Source organism: Rattus norvegicus, chromosome 6 (genome assembly GCF_021556685.1).
Source record: "Rattus norvegicus strain SHRSP/BbbUtx chromosome 6, alternate assembly SHRSP_T2T, whole genome shotgun sequence".
In the NCBI taxonomy this organism is placed as follows: Eukaryota; Metazoa; Chordata; class Mammalia; order Rodentia; family Muridae; genus Rattus; species Rattus norvegicus.
In genome coordinates, this window is record NC_141539.1 from 32,668,605 (window position 1) to 32,691,057 (window position 22,453).

Consider the following 22,453-nt stretch of genomic DNA (forward strand, 5'->3'; position numbering starts at 1 on the left):
CAATTTTAAAGTATGCAAATCCCCAAACTAATTATGTGAATTAATTAAGTGTCCGTGATGTCATTATTTATTCAGTAGGCTTTAGTTTTTGAGACCAGGTTTCACTTTGTAGCCTAGGCAGGCCTTAGCATTCAAAGTGGTAAGATTACAGGCATCACAGCAGTCTCTATATCTTTCTGTGAGATGGACTTTCTGTAGCCCTTATTAGTTGGACCCGTTATGTAGACCAAACTGGCCTTAAACTGGGATTATAAGCATGTGCTACAGTCTCTACAATACCTGTGAATTAGATCTTTTTGGGTTAAATAGTTTAATGATTAGGAAATTGTGACAAATAGGAAGAATAATTTTGTACCTGTTCGATTTCTTTTTCTTTTCTTTTTTTTTTTTTTTTAAGATTTATTTCATGTATGTTAGTACACTGTCACTGTCTTCAGACACCCCAGAAGAGGGCATCAGATCTCATTATTGATGGTTGTGAGCCACCGTGTGGTTGTTGGGAATTGAACTCAGGACCTCTGGAAGAGCGGTCCGTGCTCTTAACTGCTGAGCCATCTCTCCAGCCCACCTGTTTGATTTCTTAAAATGAGAATACTTGCTTATTTTGTGCCCCAGCTACCTTTGTGAAAGAAAAATAGTGTTTAAAGACAGACAGTAGGCTGGGGAGATGGCCGACGTAGTGGTTAGGAGCACTTGTACAGAAAGGCACCTTTCCATGGTTATTTCACCAAGGGCCTTCTTCCCCATTTAAAAACTCTTTTGTTTTACGTTTATTGGTCTTTTTGTGAGGAGGGATGACTAGGTGTGTGTAAATGTGCCTGTGGGAGCCAGAGGATGATGACATTAGGTGCCCTTCTCAGTTGCTCTCCATTTTACTTACAAAGTCTGTCATTAAAGTGGAAGCTTGTTAGTTGCTCTGCTTGAGTGGCTGGCCAGCTTGCCCCCACCTCTACTTTCCAAGCACTGGTATTATAAGATGGAGCACACCTGGGCTTAAAATGTTTTTAAAAATTGTGTTATGTATATTTTGTCTGCATGTGTGTCATTGCACCACATACATACTGGGTTCAGAAGAGGGCCTCTGACCCCCTGGAAGTACAGTTACAGGTGGTTGTGAGCTGAACCTTGGCTTTCTGGAGGAATGCCTTTATCCTCTGAACTATCGTTGGAGTCCCCACACCCTGAATTTTCTGTGTCTTTTGCTATCTGACTCTGGCCCTTATGCTTGTTCTGTAAGGGCTTTATCCATCGAGTCAATTCCCACTCCTTTGTCCTGAAAGTCTACACATACACCTCTTACCTTGTTGAAGGCAAAACAGAAAGTAAAAGTCTATTTTGGGGCTGGGCAGTAATGGCACACACCTTTAGTCCCAGCACTTGTGAGGCAGAGGCAGACAGATCTCTTGAGTTCAAGACCAGCCTGCTCTACAGAGAGAGTTCCAGAATGGCCAGGGCTACACAGAGAAACCCTGTCTTGAAAAGTCTCCTGTCTCTAGGAATATCTATTTTGGATATCTGAGTTAAAATTTTCTAGAGGCCCTGTTGGGACAGGGTTGCAATTCAGCATCTTGTGGGAGAGGCAAGAATATCTTGATAACAAGGCCAGTTTGGCCTAGGTAGCTGGGTCTTATTTCCAAAATTTTTTTTACAATGTTAAAAAAATAATGTTTGCTACAAAAGGAGCTACTCCTTTATCTCCTAGATTGTGAAAACTTGAAAAAACAATCTCAGATCTGCAGAGTTGCCTGCTGTTTTCTCATTCACAGATTTTTATCTGCCTTTAAGAGGTCAATGCAGAGGGGTTGGGGATTTGGCTCAGTGGTCCCCAGCTCCGAAAAAAACAAAAGAAAAAAAAAAAAAGAGGTCAATGCAGTTTCATTATCCATGAAACGACCATCCTGTTTTGGGTTGTTTGTTTGATTTAACATGAATATGTGTAGCTCAAATTGACCTCAAATTCCCAGTGGCCAAAGGTGACAGATTCTCCTTGGGAAGTGGAGACTTCCCAAGTTCTGAGATCGACAGGTGTGCAATCTCCACACCTGGCTTTGTTAATACAAATATTGTATAGAGCTAGGGCTTTGTAGCACATACCTAAAATCCACTTGGGAAGCTCAAGGAGAAGGGTCTCAACATTTGAGGCCAGCCTGGGTTACATAGTGGGACCCTGTTTATTCCTCCCCTAAAGAAAATAAAAAGAGGGCTGGAGAGTTGCCTTGATGGTTAAGAACACTGTGCTCTTACAGAGGTCCTGAGTTCAATTCCCAGTGACCACATGGTGACTCACAACCATCTGTAATGGGATCCAATGACCTCTTCTGGTGTGCATGAAGACAGCTACAGTGTACTCATAAAAATAAAATAGACAAATCTTTAAAAAAAAGGAAAAGATGTGTTAGGAAGTGGAAATATGACTATAGAAATTGACCAGTACAAAAACCTGCCTTTGTTATTTTACAGAAGTTTTGACTACCCCTATACTTTTATATTCTTTCCACATTAGAATTAAGCACTCTAAAGTTTTTGGTATTATATATATTTCTTACTTTTGGTGCAATATGATTCATTATGTTTTTAGTTTTGTCCCATGTTACTGAATATACTAAATTTAAAACCTTTTCAATATGACTTAAATTGTATTACATGCTTTAAATCATGTAATCATGGTTACTCATATTTATATAAATCTAGCAGGGTCAGAAATTTGAGGCTAGCTTTGGATACATAGAATTTGAGGCCAGCCTAGGCTACATGAAACTTCCTCAGAAATAAAAAACAAACCAATTTTATAAAATTTATATATTTTCACTATTTACAAAACGAAGACAGAGGTATATAATTCCAGATGACTTTAGACTACTGAAAATGTGCATACTAAAATACTAAAAATGTTCAGTTTGGAGTTGGAGAGATGCTTAGTGGTTAAGAGCACTTGTTTTTCTTGTAGGGGACCCAGGTTCAGTTCCCAGCAACCACATGGTGGCTCACAACCATCTATAACTCTAGTTCTAGGAGATCCAATGTCCTCTGCTGAGCCTTGGGCACTGGGCATGCAGGAGGTACATAGACACATATACATGCAGGCAAAACACCTAATCATATAAAATAGAATGATTTTTAAAAAATTGTACCTAAGTTACCTGTGATGCTAAATCCCAAACAGGTGGCGGCGGTGTGCGTTTTGTAAAGCTCTGTGATTTGCTTTTTTATATTACGAGTGTCTTTTCATGCCAACAACTAAATAGCTGCCCCCTTCCTATTTGTTGAGACAAAACCCTCATGGTGGCAGGGTTGGGGAGAGAATACAAGTGCTAGAAGCCAGTGCACAAGCACAAAGAAACAGGAACAAGGTGCATGTGCTCTTTCTCCAAGGCCTTATTTATTTTGTTGTTTGTTTTGTTTTACTTTTTGAGACAGAATTTCTCAGTAGCTGTCCTGGAACTTGCTCTGTAGGCCAGGCTGGTGTCCTCACTTCCATCTGCTTCTGCTTCCTGGGTGCTGGGGTTAAATGTGTGAGCCACCAACACCTGCCTAGGACTTACTTCTTAAAATCAGGCTTGCAATATAGCCCTCACCAGCTTGAACCTGTGAAGTAGTTCAGGTTGGCCTTGAGTGCTTGCCACCATGCCTGGCTCACTTACCTTTAGTGTTTTCTATTAATGTATATTAAGTATACCTAATAATGGGTTTCATTACATTTTCATACTTGTGCATGATGAATTTCTATCATTTTATCCTCTGTTATCCTTCCTTGTTGATCTGCTGACACCTTCCTCTTCCCAGCTAGTTCCTCTTCTACTTTATCAACAATTTGGTGGCCCAAGGAGTTTTCATTCTGGTTGATAACAGATGCATGGATGAGGGATTATTTATAGGCTTGTGATCATCAGTCACCTTCCCAGTGTAGCCACTGACGAAAGGCCTCTCCCTACTTCCTAGCAATCATTAACTGCCAGGTTCCTGGGAAGGGGCATGGGGTCTTAGTCATTTTCCACTTGGTTCTCCGAGATAGAGCCTCTAACGCTAGTTGAAGCTGACCTCAAATTCCTGTGGATCTTCCTGGCTAGTTACCTCAGCGATGATCATTGGTGTGAGCCACTGCACCTTATTTTTCAGTTGTTTGATTGGTTGTTGTCCTCACACTACCATTGCTGTAGAGAACACAGTATATACCTACTTCTCTTCTCGTGAATATGTTTAGAGTCACTATTTTACTTACCACTATATAGTTCCCTTTACTATCACTTGTGTGTTGTGTGTATGTGTGTATATATATATATTTTTTTTCTACAAATTGGAAAGCCTATGAAGATTTTTGTATTTTATCATGGAAAAAAATAATGTTCATGAGAATAGCCTACTTACTATGCTTACCATATATTTGCTCTTATTATTTTTCAAATTTATTATTTTAATTTACATGTTTGGATGTTTTGCCTGTATGTATCTTTGTAAGCTATGTGCATATCTGGTGGGTGCCCTTGGAGGTCAGAAGAGGGCATTGAATCCTCTGAAATTGGAGTTACAATTGTAAATTGCCATGTGGGTGCTGGGAATTGAACTAGAGTCTTCTGGAAGAGCAGCCACTGATCTTAGCCTGAGTCATCTCTTTGGCACCCCACTCTTTTTTTTTTTTATTTGTTTTTATTTTATGTGTGTTTCTGTGAGAGTGTCAGAAACCGTGAAAGTGGAATTACAGACAGTTGTGAGCTTCTATGTGGGTGCTGGGAATTGAACCCAGGTCCCTTGGAAGAGCAGTGCTTTTAACCACTGAGCCATCTCTCCAACCTCCCAACTCCTTAATCTTTATGTCATTTTTATATTATATTTTTTTGAGACAGGGTTTCTTTTTTTTTTAAGATTTATTTATTTATTATGTGTTAAGTATATATAAGTATGCTGTAGCTGTCTTCAGACACACCAGAAGAGGGCATCTGATCTCATTGCAGATGGTTGTGAGCCACCATGTGGTTGCTGGGATTTGAACTCAAAACCTCTGGAAGAGCAGTCAGTGCTCCCAACCACAATAGTGTAGAATTCCTATGCAGTCAAGGATGACCTGATCATTCTGCCTCTTAAATGCTGGAGGTCAATGTGCCTGACTTGTTCTTTCATTATTTTTTGTTCAGATTCTTTCTGAAAGTACTTCTTTTCTGCCTTAAAAACTTTTCAGCTATTCTTTTAGAGCATTGTCTCTTAGCAACAAACTCTTCAGTTTCTTTTTGTGGGAGAGCGCCCTGATAACCACCTCCAGGTTTGGTTCTGTAAGACACATAGAGCTCAGCTTTTACTCATACTAATAGTTGTCATTTATTATGGCAAAGAATTCAGTTCAAAATTGGGTATGGTAGAAGCAGGACATGGTGCATGGACCTATAACCTTAGTACTTGGGGCATATGGAGGCACGATTTCAAATTGAAAGGCTCTTTAGGCTACATGAGACAAAAACAAAGCAAAACAAAACAATGCTGGAAAGATGGTTTAGTTGGTCAGTTGCTTACTACCTACTTAAGCATAAGTACCTGAGTTTGGATCCTCAGCACCCACATAAAAAGCCATAGGATAGTGTATGCTTGTAATCTTAGGGCTGGGGAAGAAAGACTGGCAGATCCCTGGAATTCGATGGCCAAAAGCCAGCCAGTCCAACCTATTGTTTAGCACCAGGCCCAAGAGAGAGAATGTTTTAAAAAGGAAGGTGCAGGGCTGCTAAGGTAAATGTACTTGAAGTTGACCTCTGACCTCTACCCACAGGCATACATACATGAACATGTATATATACACAGAAAATTTAAATTGAAATGAACAAATGGAAGATAAGCTTGAGGTGAAATTTGGAGGATGGTTTCAAGAGTTTTCTGAGTAAGATCACACTATGCTTAGTTCCTCTAGGAATGCTATGACGAGGAGTTGGAACCTGGCATGGTGGTACATGTGTTCAATCTCAGCAGAGGCAGACCGATCTTTGAGTTCGAGAGGCTAGCCTGGTGTACAAAGTGAGTTTAGGACAGCCAGGGCTTCTTCAAAGAGACACCCTGTCTTGAAAAACCAAACCAAATCAAACCAAACCAAACCAAAAAACCCCAAAAAAAACCAAAAAGGAGTTTTTATTGAGAACAGGATAGGAAACTTAATTCCCAGCATCTAGAAGGAAAGTATATCACATACACTACATAGTTTGTACAGAACCATTTTTCTTCAAATTGCAGTTTCCATATACCTGCCAGTGGCTAGTTCTTGGAGGTAGGACAAAGAAGAAGCTTAATAGATACAAGCTTGCTCTGTTCTGGCCCCTTTCTTCACCCCTCCCCACAACTGGTTTTTTGAGGCAGGGTTTCTCTATGTACTTCTGACTGTTATATTTCCATCTGAAGTTTTTCTTATAAAATTTTAATTGTTTTTGTATTTCTAATTGTGCTTGATTTATCAACATTTCTTCTTTTTATTAGTTCTCTTCCAGATGTTAGGGGTGCATGTTTTGCTTGTTTTTTGAATCATATAGCACAGATTGGCCTGGAACTAAAGAAAGACCCTTCTGCTTCAGTATGCAATTCTGAGTTCATTCTTTTTTTTTCCCATGCTTTCTTTTAGTATTTTCTCATTGATTTATCTTAGACAACTTTGCATGTAATAGTGTTTTCCAGTTTTCTCCCTGGTTTTTCTTTAGACTGTGTTTATGATTGTCACTTCACATAATATGAGCTTTATCACTTTATGTCATATTTACAAATAGTTTACTTCATATATCTCTTTGGAAAGTAAACGTAAGGAATCCACCAAAGGGAATATCTGATTGCATAAAGCAGAAAGTCCTAGGTTAAAATAAAACTTGTACATAATAGGAGATACAGAAAGGGCAAACAAGAAGAAAACCTTTTTTTTAAAATTTTTTTTATTTATTAACTTGAGTATTTCTTATTTACATTTCGAATGTTATTCCCTTTCCCGGTTTCTGGGCCAACATCCCCCTAACCCCTCCCCCTCCCCAGAAGAAAACCTTTTAATCTTCCCACTCAGTGCCAAGTGTTATTGATAGTACAACTTGATTTTTTTTAAAGGTGGTATAACTTACCTTTGTCTTGTTTGTGACTTCGTTACTATGTAACATAGTCACTGACCTTGGAGAAATAAAATAGAAATAAGTGCTTAACTTTAACTTTTGGGGGGTGAAATCTAGCACAGTTCACTAGACCTAGGAAGGTTATGGCTTGAGTGAAGAGAATTGATTTTAGAATGTCATCATAGTGAAATTTAGAAGCTAGTTCATATAAAAGCAGATTCCAAGTTATATTTTCTTCCCCTTAGTATTTGTTTTCTTTTTGGAGTGCCTCCATTTATTTCTGTTTGTTTTCTTTTCCTTCCTCCGTTTTTTCTTTCCAATAGGATGGTTTTACTGTGTATATAGTTCAGTTTCTCAGCTCTCATATGTTTGTATATAGTGAGTTTGATAAGTGGGGGGAAGCAGCAGCTTCATTTTGTTCCTCAGTTTCAAATACCAGGTAGTAGAGATTTGGATGATGAAGCAGTTGTTAAAGCTGTCCTTTCTTCTCATGTTGGGATCAAAATTTGGATCTTCTATTTTGGTTAGAAATTTATTTCTGTTATTGACAGTTCATTGACTCCCATTCCTGCTTTACTTCTGTTGTTGGAAGACTAAAGTATTAGTTGTTGCCTCTGGATTCCAATTCACTACTAAACCTGTTGAATCTGATGACCTTCCTCTTGATTAAATGGAGTCTGAGCTCCCACAGATAGTTAAAACAATTTTGTTGCTTAAAAAAATGTTTTGATTAATTTTGTAGTTTAGACATTGTTGACCACTACAACTTCAAAATAAATTTGGCTTTTTTTTTTTTTTTCCTTTTCTTCGGAGCTGAGGACCGAACCCAGGGCCTCGCGCTTGCTAGGCAAGCACTCTCTCTACCACTGAGCTAAATCCCCAACCCCCAAATTTGGCTTTTTAAAAATGTTATGTGTTTTGGTGTTTTGCCTGTACACTTGGTCCTATGGAGGCCAGAAAAGGTGTTGGGTCCCTTTAAACTGGAGCTATAGATGGTTGTGAACTGAATCTTCATACCAGCGCTGGGAATTGAACTCCCTGGAAGAGCATCCTTTGCTTTTACTGCTGAGCTATCTTTTCAAATGACCCCCAACCCCCAACCCCTATGGCTGGTCAAGATAGGGTTTCTCTGCATAGTGCTGACTATCCTGGAACTCTTCTCTGTAGACCAGGTTGGTCTTGAACTCAGATCTGATTGCCTCTGTCACCCAGGTGTTGGGATTAAAGGTATGTTCCACTACATAAGACTCAAATTTGATAGCTATAGCTTTTCTTCATTCTCATTCTGTATGTGTGAGCCATCTCAATGATTAACAGAAGTATTAGTTATCCTATAAGGCTTTTGGGGTGGTAAATACTTTGGTTTTCAAGAAAGGATTCCTTTGTGCAGCAGAACTGACTGTCTTGGAACTTGCTTTATAGACCAGGCTGGTCTTGAACTCAAAGACTTGCCTCTGAGGTACTGAGATTTAAGGCATGTGTTAACATTTTAAATGTAAAATTATTAAATAGTCTACACTATGCAAAATTCAAACTCTTTATCCATCACTGATAATTTTTTAAAAGATTTATGTATTATATATACAGTATTCTGCCTGCATGTATGCCTGCAGGCCAAATGAGGGTGCCAAATCTCATTATATGTGGTTGCTGGGAATTGAACTCAGGACCTCTAGAAGAACAGTCAGTGCATTAACCTCTGAGCCATCTCTCCAGGTCCTAGATCACTGAAAACTTAAATATACTTTTTGTTTTGCTTTGTTTCGTTTGTGACAGCATTTTATTGTGTAGCCCCGGTCTACTTGGAACTTGTTGTGTAGGCCAGATTGGCCTATAACTCACAGAGATCCATTGTCTGCCTTTTGGGTTCTAGAAATAGAATCCTACCTGCTACTTCTGGCTGAGGGGTAGTATTATTCAGTACTTTAAGAACCTTGTCCACTACCCTTGACTTCTTTATACTTTTGTTATTTAACTTTTTCCCATGTTTAACTATATTGTCTTAAGAATATCTCTTAAAAATTGTTTTGTAGTTTGGACAGTTTCAGTAGAATTTTTTTGTGAGACAAACACTGCCCTCCTGTGGTTTTAGAGTAAGGTAACTGTTTTGGAAAACTGCTAGTCTACATTAAATTTGTGGTAAAAGAATGTAATAGGTATGTCTCCCTTGGAATCCTTCCCACTTTCACAAGTTTTCCTCACTTTCCCTTAGTAATTCTACACTTCCTTTATCTAAATAGTAGTGGTAGTAATAGTAAAAATAATGATGAGGTTAGTATAGTGCTTTTGCTCAGAAATATTTTGACGTGTGTGTGTGTGTGTGTGTGTGTGTGTGTGTGTTTCCGCGTGCGCTCATTCTTAGGGGGACTAAGACAATTATAAACAAAAATTAAGTTATCAAAAGGATAAATTGTCCTTTTTGTTTATTTGTGAGTGCATGTGCACACAGCTGTAAAAACATTGCAAGAGGCCTTCTCTTCCTTGATTGGACTCAGGATGTCAGGCTTGGTGGCGGCCTTACTGCTGATCTGTCTTACAGTCCTAGGCCCTGCTTTTCTTGTTTTTACTTTAATTTTTATTTTCTTTCTTTTTTCATCCCACCCTTTCTTCTTCTAAATTTCTGCCCACCTTCCTTCTTCCTCCTCCTGCCTTCTTTCTTCTGTTTAACAGGGTTTCTCTGTGTACCCTGGCTGGCCTGGAGCCCTGTAGACCTGCTAGCCTTGAACTCAGAGATCTGCCTGCCTGTGCCTCCTTGGGTACTGGGATTGAAGGCGTGCTACCTGACTCTGCTTTCCCAGGTTCTGGTTTTGTTCTGTTGCCCAGGCTGTTATAGAAGGATACATGTTCTGTAGCCCAAACTGGCCTAGACTTTGTTGAGATCTTCCTGTCTCTCTTAGGTGCTGTAATTATAGGCACAAACTACTTTGACGGGGAGACAGAATCTATGTATGTAATATAAGCTGGTTTATAACCCTGGGTCCTCCTGCCTCACTCTCTATAGTGCTGGAATTACACAGTCACATACTATTCTAAGTCCAGCTTACATGAAAACACGAGTGTTTTATGCATGATATTGGACTCTTGTTTTTTCTTGCAGTATAGTGTAGTTTCACAGAGGAGCGGTTTTATATATATTATTTTTTATTTCTGTTTTCTATTCCTGTGCTTTTTATTAGTACAAATTAACATATCATTAGTTATTTGGGGTGAAAATTGCAGAAAAAACAAAGGGCTAAAAATAGTCAGAGAAAAACATGCTATTTTCTTTACTTCATCTAATATTGGGAAAGTTTTTGATGAAGCTGACATCAGAAATAGTATGTGACACAAACTTTTGGTCATGGGGGGCAATCCTTTTTCACCATCTGAGTGCTGTAGTTAAAACATGGCTTCTTGAAGCATAGCTGTTTGTACAAGTCTTATAAGCCTAAGAGTTGCCATTTTGGGTCTGTTGTTTGTAGTTTGTCTTTTGTGAACTCTGTAGAGTGATTTCAGATTATGTATTTGACATTTTGTTGCTGTTAGGATCACACAGCCATGAGGGTCCAGAGAAAGGTTTCATTTAGTAGAGTGCTTCATTGCATATAAGAAGTCCTGGAATCTATCCCCAGTTCAAACTGGGTAGATGGAGTGTGTCTGAAGTCCTGAACTGGGGAGGTGGAAACTGGAGGATCAGAAGTTCAAGGGCATTCTTGGCTGTGTAGGGAGCTATGGGCCTGGGCTGGAGAATCTGTCCTCAAACCAAACTAAAAGAACCTATCAAATGCTTGTTCAAATTCTATGGAGAAATTTTGTTTGTTTTGGCAACAAGGTCTTGAACTAACAAAAACAAAGATCTGCCCACCTCTACCTCCAGTGCTGGGATTAAAGGAATGTGCCTGGCATTAGCTTTATGTCTTAAATCTATGTACTAAAATTCAAAACGCCTTAATTTTTTAGAATTTTTTCAGCTCTCCTCATCTTCTATTTTGCATTTTTTTTCAGCTAGGGGCTAGTTTTAAAGTGTGATACTGGTTTATAGCTACCACTATGTTGCCTGGGCAGGTGTAGAGAGAGAGAGAGAAGGACAGTGACATACCCCAAAGTCTAAAAACAACTTGGGAGAATTCCCTTTCTCTGTGACATTGTGCTTCAGTTAAACATGATGACATTTGTATCTGTGTGCTCTTGGGTTTTGGGTTGCAGTTGAGTCCAGGCCAGGAGGTTATAGAGAAAACAAAACCAGGAAATCCACATCTGACTAAACCATGTTTTTGTTTGTTTGTTTGTTTGTTTGTTTGTTTGTTTGTTTTCTAATTGTGGTTTCCTTTTATCTGCTACCATTTTTGAAGTCCTCAGATAATTATTTTATCCATTCTGTCCAGACTTTTAGTTACATTTAGTGGGGAACAAACTATGCTTACTGTCTTTATTACATCCGAAACACTGATACTGATTTCTTTTTCTTTCTTTCTTTTTTTTTTTAAAGGAATCATGGGTTTAATTTAACTACAGTTTGAGGCGATAGTTCATTATGCATGGTGGGGAACACATGGCGCAGGGGTGTATGAGGCCATATTACATTTGCAGTCAGAAAGCAGGGAGATATATGTTCCACAGATGCAAATTTAATATAGTTATATGTTCATTTATTTGATTTAGAATACTACTGTATGTCCATGCGGTATTAGTTACTGATAGAAATGTAAACATAGATTTTTATTTATTTATTTTTTTAACAACGGGGTTTCTCTGTGTATCCTTGGCTGCGCTGGAACTTACTCTAGACCAGGCTGGCTTAAATTCAGGGATACACTTGTCTCTGTTTCCCAGTGCTGGAATTAAAGTTATGGGCCATCACACCTTGTTAAAATAGATAATCTTAAGATGTGTACAGTGATAGCTCACAGGTAGGGACGTGACTTGGAAGTGGAGACTAAAATTAAGCAATTTCATATTCATTGAGTAATTCAAATGTTAATTTTAGCCTTTTTGATCTGTTTCTGTTTTAGAATTTGTGTGTGGTTGAGAAAAAAGTCTGGATGAAATCTCTAGATATTTATGCTTTAGATCTAATTATTGACATAGTCATAATAATAGACAACTATAAGAATGAGAACGTAAAATAAAAATTAATTTATTGTTATTTTCTTGTTTTTCAGGTCTTAGAAAAATACCCCAATACACCCATGAGTCATAAAGAAATTCTACAAGTTATCCAGAGAGAAGGACTGAAAGAAATCAGGCAAGTTATTAAACTATTACTATAATGATTATATTTGGTTAGTGTATTTAATAATATTTAGTATATACTAGTATTCTTTGTCTTGCATATTGATTAGTATAATATACTTTCTGAACTTCAGGTTTATTCATCTGTCAGTCTTTGTTGTTTTTAAGTCATAGTATATATAAAATAAAAAAAAAAGCAAACTCTTCATGAGAAGGTAAAGTGTCTATCTGTGCTATGCATGTTAATTCTTAGGAAGGTCTGGAGTCATCTTTAAGCCTTCACCTATTCGTTTGTATTTTTGATATACTGAGCTTGATAATTATTGGATAAAAATTACTATATGTCAAGTACTAGAGGTAAGCAGCGGAAGAAGAAATAAGATTTGTTAACAAGAATGAAATGGAAAAAGTTTATTATATGTGTCATAGTCTTTGTTGGGCATCGTGACACTTTGTCTATAGTCCGAGATGCTTTAGAGAGACTAAGTCTTGGAAGATCACTTGAATCTGTGAGTTCTAGACCAACTTGGGCAACATAGCAAGATCCTCTCTTCAAAACTAAATAAGTAAAAGAGAGCTGCTGAGGAGTTTCAAGGAGTTAAAGCTCTTGCTAGGCTAATGATCTAAGTTCAATCTCCAGAACTCACAGTGGAAATAGAGAGATAACTTTTGGAAGTTGTCCTTTGGTCCCCACATGCATTTTGTGGCACACACATGCACAGATACACACACACACGCACATATGCACATTTAAAAATGAATACATAAATAAATACATGTTTAATCTTCAAATGTAGTAGATGTGTTAATATGATCAAAGATTATCAATTTCTTTTCTTTTTTTTTTTTTTAGTATTCAGTATAGTTTATTCAGGGCATGGAGAGGGGAGTTGAAGGAGTAGAGACAAAGAAAGGCAGAGAGACAGAGAGAGTGAGGGAGAGGGAGAGAGAGAGAGAAGAAGCTGGCTGTGAGCATTTGGAGAGAGAGGGAACAGGAGCAAGAGGGCAGAGCAAGAGCAAGATTATCAATTTCTAAGTGTCTCGTTATGTTAGTATATAATCATTGCATAATTAGAACTTTTGTTCTCAAGAAGTTTTAAATTATGTCATTCATTCTGTATATTGAAATAAATTGGGCTGGAGAGATGGCTCAGCAGTTGAGAGCACTGACTGCGCTTCCAGAGGTCCTGAGTTCAATTCCCAGCAACCACATGGTGGCTCACAACCATCTGTAATGGGATCTGATGCCCTCTTCTGGTGTGTCTGAAGACAGCTACAGAAAGTAGATAACAAAAAAAGAATAAATAAATAAATAAAAAAAAAAGAAAGAAATTTGACTATCTATACTGGAGTTATTTTGTAAAGATAAGAAATTTGAACCAAAAAATAGAAACAAGAAAAGTTAGGTATGGTGGGGCACATTTGTAAGCTCAGTGTTCTAGAAGCTGAGACAAGTGCCGTAAATTCAAAGCCAACCTTGGTTATATATTGAATACTAGGCTGACAGGGCTATCCAGCAACGCTTTGTGTATTAGTTACTTTTTCTGTTACTGGGATAAAACATGATGACCAAGGGATCTTATAAAAGAAGATTTTAAATTGGATTTACAGTTATAGAGGATGCTAGAGCAGCAGTTGAGAGCTTGAGTCTTGGTTCACAGGCTTGAGACACAGAGAGTGAGGTAACTGGGAATTTGACAGCTTTTGAAACTTTATCCCACTCCCAGAGGTATGCCTCCAAGAAGGCCACACCTCCCAATCCTTTCCAAAAGAGGGTAGGGGGAGAATGACGATGACACACGACACCAAGCAGTCAAATGTATTTGAGGTTATGGGGACCATTCTTGTTTGAACTACCATGCCCTGTTTTAGAGCACCAAATCAAAATCAAAATACAGCATTTTTGGTGCCTTCATAACAAACGGAATAGAGTTCGTTGTCATTGCTTTATGGGAGAAATCGTTATCTCTGGAAAGTAGATCTTTTTTGGCTATTTACCAAGCTAAATTTCCCCAAAGTGATTTCATTAGAAAAAGCCTAATTTAAGAATGAAGAACATTTTGTGTCTGCAAGATGACTCCCAGATAAAAGCATTTGTTTGATACACACCTAAGTTTGACCTCTGGTGGGAGGAGTGGAAAAGGGAGAACCAACTCCCAAAAGACACATGCACATTTTTTTTTTTTTCTTTTCTTTTTTTCGGAGCTGGGGACCGAACCCAGGACCTTGCGCTTGCTAGGCAAGCGCTCTACCACTGAGCTAAATCCCCAACCCCCACATGCACATTTTTTATTAAGTTAATAACATGTGTTTCTAGGATTAGCTTGCCTTTGTGGTTAATCCTCTCTCTCCTTATATACTGGTTATAGCCTGCAAACTCTGTAGAATTGTCAAGAAGAAGAAGAAGTTAAACAGAAACAAAACCCTTAGGTATTGATAGAAAAAGGTTTTGTTTTCTTTTTGTTTTCTCTTTTTTTGGGGGAGGGGTGAGGGGTAGGTAGGATCTCATAATACTCAGGGTGGCTTGGAGGTTGAACCTTGTAAGTAACTAATGAGATTCAGGTATATACCACCTTTCCAGCTTGCTGTTTTGTTTTGTTTTCTTTAGCCAGGATTTACCACATAGCCTATGTTGGCCTAGAATTCATAAATCTGAGACTACAAGTATGTGCCTCTATACCCAGCAGCAGCAATAATATAATTTAATCTGTTGTTTAAATTTGCATTAAATTCATTATAGATCAAAGAAAAGCAAATAACCCACAAGGCCATTGTTGATGGCTTTATGATGACTCCTTGTAATAAAAATGCATGAGAAAAAGAATATTGTTAACAAAATTCTCACTAATTCTAAGCTGCTCTGATAGTTAGAATTTTTCATAAAATTCAAGTATTTCACTTGTTTTTCTATAGTAGCTTAGGCTATATAGCTAAATTTAAATGTGCGATTTTAGACAATAATGTTTTAGATTAATTTTAAAAAAAATTAATGTTTTACATAGTAAAGTGGTGATTGTTTCTAATTTGAGGATTGTTAGTATTGCTGGAAGATCATGGTATAAATTATTTGGGGGAGCTTACTTATTATTACTTGTAAAGAAAAATTAAAACTTTTTTTTTCCCTCCTCTTATTTTCTTGGGGTGCATTCCAACTCCAGAAGGTAAGAAGTATTACTTTATTTTAAAGGAGTATTAAGCAATTGTAAAGCACTCTTTTACAAGTTTTATTGAGTGTGCCTTTATGTGTATAATTTTTACTTTATCTTAGAAATGAAGTAATATTGATAGTACATAAATATTAGTTACTGAGTATGCTTTTTTATTGTTTATTTTTATGGTTTGTAATCATTACATAGCCATAATTTTAGAAATTGTTGGCATTAAGGTTTATCAAATTTTTCATTTGCTTTATAGCTCTGAAGTATAATTCAGCATGTTGATGAAAACACAAGATAGAGATGTGCACGTTGCCTGTGAGATTGAAAATATATTTGCTTGACTTACATAGAGAAAATATTGGTCAATTGTTTAATCCCGTGATACTTACCTGAAACTAGGCAGAACAGATTAAAATCATAGTCTCAATCCTTTACTGAAATGACTGTGTGTTTGCATGCCACTTCAGATAACCTGAGGCTGCAGCAATTCCCTTTTTATAGTATGGCTTTTGTTTTTATTTTAGTTACATGACTTTTATGTGAGGCTTGAGAGAGCAGGGAAATACATATTTTTGTGTCATGTATATGTTATATTTGCTTATAGATAGAGATTAATCTCTTCTAACTTTAGTACTTAGTTAGGTCATGAATGAGTGTGTATGTGCTAAGTGTGCTTGCCTGTGGTGTGGTGCTCTGATGGCAGGATCTTTGATTTTGGTTTGTTGGATACTTTATAGGTGGAGGTGGTGGTCTCAGGTCTTTGAGGACAAAGTGACTTAGGGTGGACTACTTCTTTTGTTCTGGTCTGCTTTTGATTGTTTCATTCTAAGCAGGTTCTTTCTAAGATCTGTCTCCAAAATGCTGTCTCCACAATCTCTAAGATTGAATGTGATGTGTGCCACCACGCCCAGTTTTCTGTGGTTTTACTCCATATGCATGATACCATCTAATAACTTCCTCCTATTTCAGCATTTGTTTTTGAGGCTTAAAGTCAAAGCCAGTTAATATAATCTAAGACTTAACATAACTTTTTTTTAAAATGTTTTCTTTCTTTCTTTCTTTTTTTTAAGATTTATTCATTTATTATATATAAGTACACTGTAGCTGTCCTCAGACACACCAGAAGAGGGCATCGGATCTCTTTACAGATGGTTGTGAGCCACCATGTGGTTGCTGGGAATTGAACTCAGGACCTCTGGAAGAGCAATCGGTGCTCTTAACCGCTGAGCCATCTCTCCAGCCCCATAACTTTTTTTTTAAATAATGGATAGTGCTATTCATTTTTTTTTTTTAAGATTTATTTTGTATATGTCGCTGTCTTCAGACACACACCAGAAGAGGGCATTGGATCCCATTATAGATGGTTGTGAGTCACCATGTGTCTGCTGGGAATTGACCTCAGGACCTCTAGAAGAGCAGTCAGTGCTCTTAACTGCTGAGCCATCTCTCCAACCTTTATCATAATTCTTTAAGTTACTACTCTGAGAAAGAATTCCTAATAGAAAATACTAGGAATTGGTTAAATGACTCAGACAACTATTTAAAAACTCAGAAGTTCAGCATCCACATCCACATCATCTGGCATTATAGCTCTGATACAAAAACAGAAAATGAAGCTTGGCTGGAGACAGATCTCAGTAGTGAAGAGGACCCAGTTCAGTTTCTAAAAGTAATTTTTTTTAAAGAAACAGAAAGCAGTTATAACAGCACTAGCTATTAAGATACAAAATTAACATTGCTAAATGAGCAATAACCACCTAATAGGGCAATGATATAAAATTTTACATAATTTTTTAATTGTCTCCAGTTCAGTTCTTGTATAATTATACCCATGATTCATTTTTTCACAAAGATTTCAATCTCTGTGTTCACTCATGTTGGCACTTATTTTACCTTAAGAAAGGTCTTACATGTATGTAACTTTATGTACCTCTTATTTTAGAGGCAAACACTGTGATTGGAACTTGGTCTAACTGTTAAGAACTTTAAGCATGCTAATTTGGGCAGTGGGGGTGCATCCCACCACTCAGTAGGGGGAGGCAGAAGTAGCTAGATCTCTGAGTTCAAGACCAGCTTGGATTATAGAATGAGTTCCAGGACAGCTTATACAGAAAAACTGTCTCCAAAAAAAAAAAAAAAGAAAGAAAGAAAGAAAAAAAAGAGAGAAAGAAAAAAAAGAACTCTTAGTATCCTAATTATCTGTAATAAGATAATAAATTGATAGGTAGGCAGTACTCTTATCACAGAAATGGAGAAGCAGAAGCATTCTGTTTCAAAGCTACTTTTTATTACCTGTTTATCATAAGATTCAAAACATAGGTATTATAATGAACCAGTATTTGAAATGTGTGGGCATAGTTTGGAGGTGGACATCAAGAATTTTCTTGGTTAAAATGGGAGTTAGGTATTTCATATGTATTTTGTCTCATAAAGACAATGAAACAGGAAAAAATTGTATAGTTAGTGATAGAACTTAAACTCACATTTGTTGTCTGTCTTTTGTGTAAAAGGTAGGCAGTTAATGGGGTAAGGATTTGACATGGCCTTTACAAGGAGTGGTAGGCGAGCATTCCTTCAAATCTTGGGCAAGGAAGTGTTTGTTGTTGTTTTTGTTGTTTTCCCTTGTGTGTATTTTTTTTTTATTAAATAATTTTAGCTGGGCTTCATTGCACATGCCTTTAATCATAGCATTCTTGTGGCCTTCTCTCTGGGTTTTACTGTGGTAACATTATCACAGTTCAGAAAAAGAATGGGTACTTGTCCATGAGAGATATCCAAGATATTTCACAGACTCCTTTGTTTAATTTATTATGTGTGGATTTTTATTTTTGAGTGTGTTATATGTGCATGCTTATGTGGTTGCAAGACATGTGTGGGTATGGTTTGGAGGTGGACATGAAGAATTTTCTTGCCCATCCCTCCCACTCCCAGCCTCCTTTTAACTTTATTGTTTAGCTAGAATGGATGACTTGTGAGCTCCAGTGATCTGCCTTTCTTAATGTCAGTTCTTCCAGATCTGTCCTTGTTGTTATGACCTCTGTTGGTTTGAGTGTCACCAGCAGAGAACTGAAAGGAAGATGAGTTGAGAATGTGCAGTTAAGTTGTTTTGTCCTAGGCCTAGAGAGATGGCTCAGCAGTCAAGGGTACTGACTGCTCTTCTAGAGGTCTGGGGTTCAATTCCCAGCACGCACATGGCAGCTCACAAGTGTCTATAACTCCAAGATCTGACATTTTCATATAGACATACATGTAGTGTGTGTGTTTGTTTGTGTGTGTGTGTGTGTGTGTGTGTGTGTGTGTGTGTGTGCATCCATGCACACCACATTACATGCCTGATGTCTTCAGAGGTTAGAAGGGAACATTGTAACTCAGACTGGAGTTACAGATGTTTGTAAGCTTCCATGTGGGTTCTGGGAATTGCACTTGGGTCCTCTGCAAAAGTAACAGGTGTTATAAACCACCAAGCCATCTTTCTAGCCACTACAATTAGATATGTTATAGCTTGCTCTGTTACTTTTTGGGGGGGGAAGCAGGGTCTTTACTTTGAAGCCCAGGCTGACAGAACATGGGTGTCTTCCTGCCTCAACCTCTAGGGCAGCACTTCTCAAACTGTGGGTTCAGATCCTTTGGCAGGGGGTGTCCTAAAACCATAGGTAAACACAGATGTTTATATTAAGATTCATAACAGTAGTAAAAGTAGCAACAAAATAATTTTTTTTTTGGTTGGGGTTCACTACAACAACATAAGGGTATTAAAAGGTGGCAGCATTAGGAAGGCTTCGTTTTATATGTGAGTCACCATGCCCAGGGGTACTCTTTAATGCATGTGACTTTATGCTTAAAATTGCATAGATCTTTCTTGTTTCATTTAGTTTCTCTCTCTCTTCTCTCCCTCCCTTACCCCACCTCCTTACTTTTTGTTTTTTGAGACAGGCTTCTTCTGTGTATCCTTAGCTATCCAGAAACTGGCTCTATTGATGAGGCTGGCCTTGAACTCAAAGATCTGCCCGCTCTTGTCTCCCAAGTACTGGGATTAAAAGCATGTGCCACCACACCCAGCCTTCCTGTTTCTTCTTCTGATTTTTCTTATTAAGATATCTTTGAGTTTATTGTAGAGAAAAGTAACAGAAATTGTAGTGGATAAAGAAAAGTGTTGAGCATAGAACTAATGTGAGCTTGTATTCCCCAGCCTTAGCAGCCTAGCCATGGATCTATATGGTTCTTTTGCATCTAGAAGCTAATCTTTTCCAGCCATTTCTATGTTGTAGAACGTCTGTCATATTTCCTAGCTCTCACTGGCAGTAGCAGCAAGGCTTCTCATAGTAGCATCCTCACTTTATGATTTTAGTAGCCCGTAGGTGGTGAGGATTCTGATTAGAGTCCTGTACGTATCTTCCATGGTCCCCTCCATGACAGTCTTGGCAGTGAACTTTAGATGTTTAGTTATGATCTTGTATTTGAATCTTTACTCTTCAGCACCTATAGAGTGGGACCTCAGCACGTAAACTCCAGGTTGCTCCCCCAGTTTCTTAATATATAGTACTTAACAAAAGAAGCCAGCATTAGATTTATTGTAAAATACTAGTCCCATTTCCTTACACAATGACATATCAAGATATGGATGTGTTTTAGTGAATTTTATTGGCCTTTTAAAAAGAAGTGCAATAAGATCTGATGACACTTGAAAAATGAAAGTTTAAACCCCTTAAGAATTTGATTTATAATAGAGGGTGGCATTGAACTTGTGGTCTTTTTGTCTCAGTCTCCTCCTACATTCTGTATTACAGTTGTGTGCCACCATGCCCGACAGAAAAGTTTTTTTACATCTAGATATTATGTACTTAACAAATTTTAAAATTGGGGGGGCTACTACATGCAATATAAGAAGTTTATTAAATCCCTTTGAAAGTGTTTAATGTGGTCTTTGATAGATTTAAGTACAAGAAACCATGGCAGTTTAGTTTTACTGATCAGATTTAGTTTAGTGCAGCAGCATACAAGACTATAAATATTTATTTGAATCTGTGTGCATGTGTGTGCGCAAGCATGTTCTCTCATGCATGTGTGCATGCTTTCCACTTTCATGTCCTCTCGTAAAGCTTCGTGTGTAAATAGAGTAGGTTTGCAAAATAAGCTTCATATTGCTATGTGAATTTTTTGTTTTGCTTCTATTTAAGTTTAAATTAAAAATTTCCCCCTTTATATATTTAAAGATGCATTGTCTATTCATTTTCTTTGTGGAAATCTGTTTCTGTATTGCTACAGTTAGTAGTTAGTAAAGTTACATAAAGGATCATTGATCAATTAAAAATTAAGTCAGAATTACAAAAAATATTTAGAGGAAAACTAATCACTATATTCTTCACCTTTTTTGCTTTTAGTGGGACTTCCCCTCTTGCATGCTTAAATGCAATGCTACACACAAACTCTCGAGGAGAAGAGGGCATCTTCTATAAAGTCCCAGGTAGAATGGGAGTGTATACTTTGAAGGTAAGTTGTTGGGGAGACAAGCACTAGTAAGCGACAACATATAATATTGAGCCATAGAGACAGAATTCTGTTCTTGAGGAGCTTATTTCCAGGAAGAAATAAAATTTTACCCCTAAAGTAAGTAAGTAAGTAAATTTTGGGGAGGGCGAAGATTTTCTGTGAGTTGAACTCAGAGCCTCATGAATACTAAAAAGGCACTTTTTTAAAATATATTCTTATTTAAAATAATTTGAGCTTTATTTTATCTTACGTGTATGGGTGTCTTGCCTGCATGTGTATTTGTGTACCACATACTTGCAGTGCTCATGGATGCCAGAAGCGGGTGTTTGGTCCTCGGGAGCTCGAGTTACAGTTGATAGTTAGCTTCTGTGTGGGTGATGGGTTGGACCTGGACCCTCTGGAGGGGCAGCAGTCCATGGTCCTAACTGCTGAGCTCTCTTGTGTAAAGAGGCTAAAAATATCTGCATTACAAATTGGGTATTATTTTAGATGTTTTTCTTTACTCATGATGTTCCCCACTAAAACTTATGATTATTATTCCTGTTTTTATAAGGGAGAAAACTAACGTTCAAAAGATGTGATTTCTTTGTCAGTGTTGGCTATATTGTATCATAACAAGAATAGAACTCTGGTCAGACTTAATTCCTACATTTCTTCTTCTATAACAACTTGACTAATATGTAATTCATACACTGATATGGTGACCTTTTCTTATCAATATCCTTTCACTTTCAAGTAGGAAAAGAAATCTGTATGAGCTTAGTAAGAAGGCTAGAGAATTTTTTTTTTTTTTTCCCAGAGCTGGGGACCGAACCCAGGGCCTTGCGCTTCCTAGGCAAGCGCTCTACCACTGAGCTAAATCCCCAACCCCAAGGCTAGAGAATTTAACTCATACAGCTAAACATTCATGGGAAATCCAGGCTAGATCAGAAAGATGTCATCTAGTCTTGGTCTCTTTTCTTTCTTTTAGCTTTATTCTCAGCCAGCTTCTTCTCATTGTATATGAATTCATTCTGAGTCTCCATTCTGCAAACTGTAAGTCTACAGAGACAAGAGTCCAGTAACTAAAGCAAGAGGCCCCCACCTCACTTAGATTTAACTTACTTTGTTTGGCCCAGCCCATGTGACACCATACATGAATTATGGCTATTGTCAAATGTATAGAATCATTTTCACTTGATGTAAGGCTTAAGCTTGTGGTTACCCAATAATTAAAATAATAACAAGGGAAATTTTTCAGCAAGCCAGACTGAATGTTTGATAGACAGTAATACCCAAAGTGACAAATCCATAGACGCCTCTTACCTCCTAGGTGCACGTGACAGTGCTCAGCAGTGGTGTAGAGTCTACTCACATTAGAAGCATCTGATCTGGGCTGCTGAGATGGGTCAGCATGTAAAAGTACTGACAACCTATTTTTGGTCCCCTGGGCACATGTAAATGAAGGAGAGTTCCATAATTAAGTTGTCCTTTTAACTTTCATATGTGTGCTATGCCACATTGGTGCCTATACTTAACATACTAAATAATGTAAAA

The 22,453-nt window shown here is 37.7% G+C and overlaps 1 protein-coding gene, 1 long non-coding RNA gene and 1 pseudogene across 5 annotated transcripts in view; 2 read left to right on the forward strand and 1 right to left on the reverse strand.

The window, feature by feature from the left end:
• The window catches only part of Asxl2 (ASXL transcriptional regulator 2), an 88,575-nt gene that overhangs the window by 2,176 nt on the left and 63,946 nt on the right, over nucleotides 1-22,453 (forward strand). For 2 of the 4 annotated variants that reach the window (XR_015621853.1, NM_001446914.1), the window contains 2 exon segments: nucleotides 12,200-12,282; nucleotides 20,809-20,917. Coding sequence is in view for 3 of the 4 variants with exons in the window: in NM_001446914.1 (NP_001433843.1) it covers nucleotides 12,200-12,282; nucleotides 20,809-20,917 (192 nt within the window). In the remaining variant the exon portion in view is untranslated. 4 annotated transcript variants of the gene reach the window in all.
• LOC148005123 (uncharacterized) lies at nucleotides 13,857-17,543 on the forward strand. The gene is made up of 2 exons (XR_015622879.1): nucleotides 13,857-16,637; nucleotides 16,851-17,543. It is a non-coding gene; the product is annotated as an uncharacterized LOC148005123 (long non-coding RNA).
• Nucleotides 19,619-20,018, reverse strand: LOC134479373 (small ribosomal subunit protein bS21m-like; annotated as a pseudogene).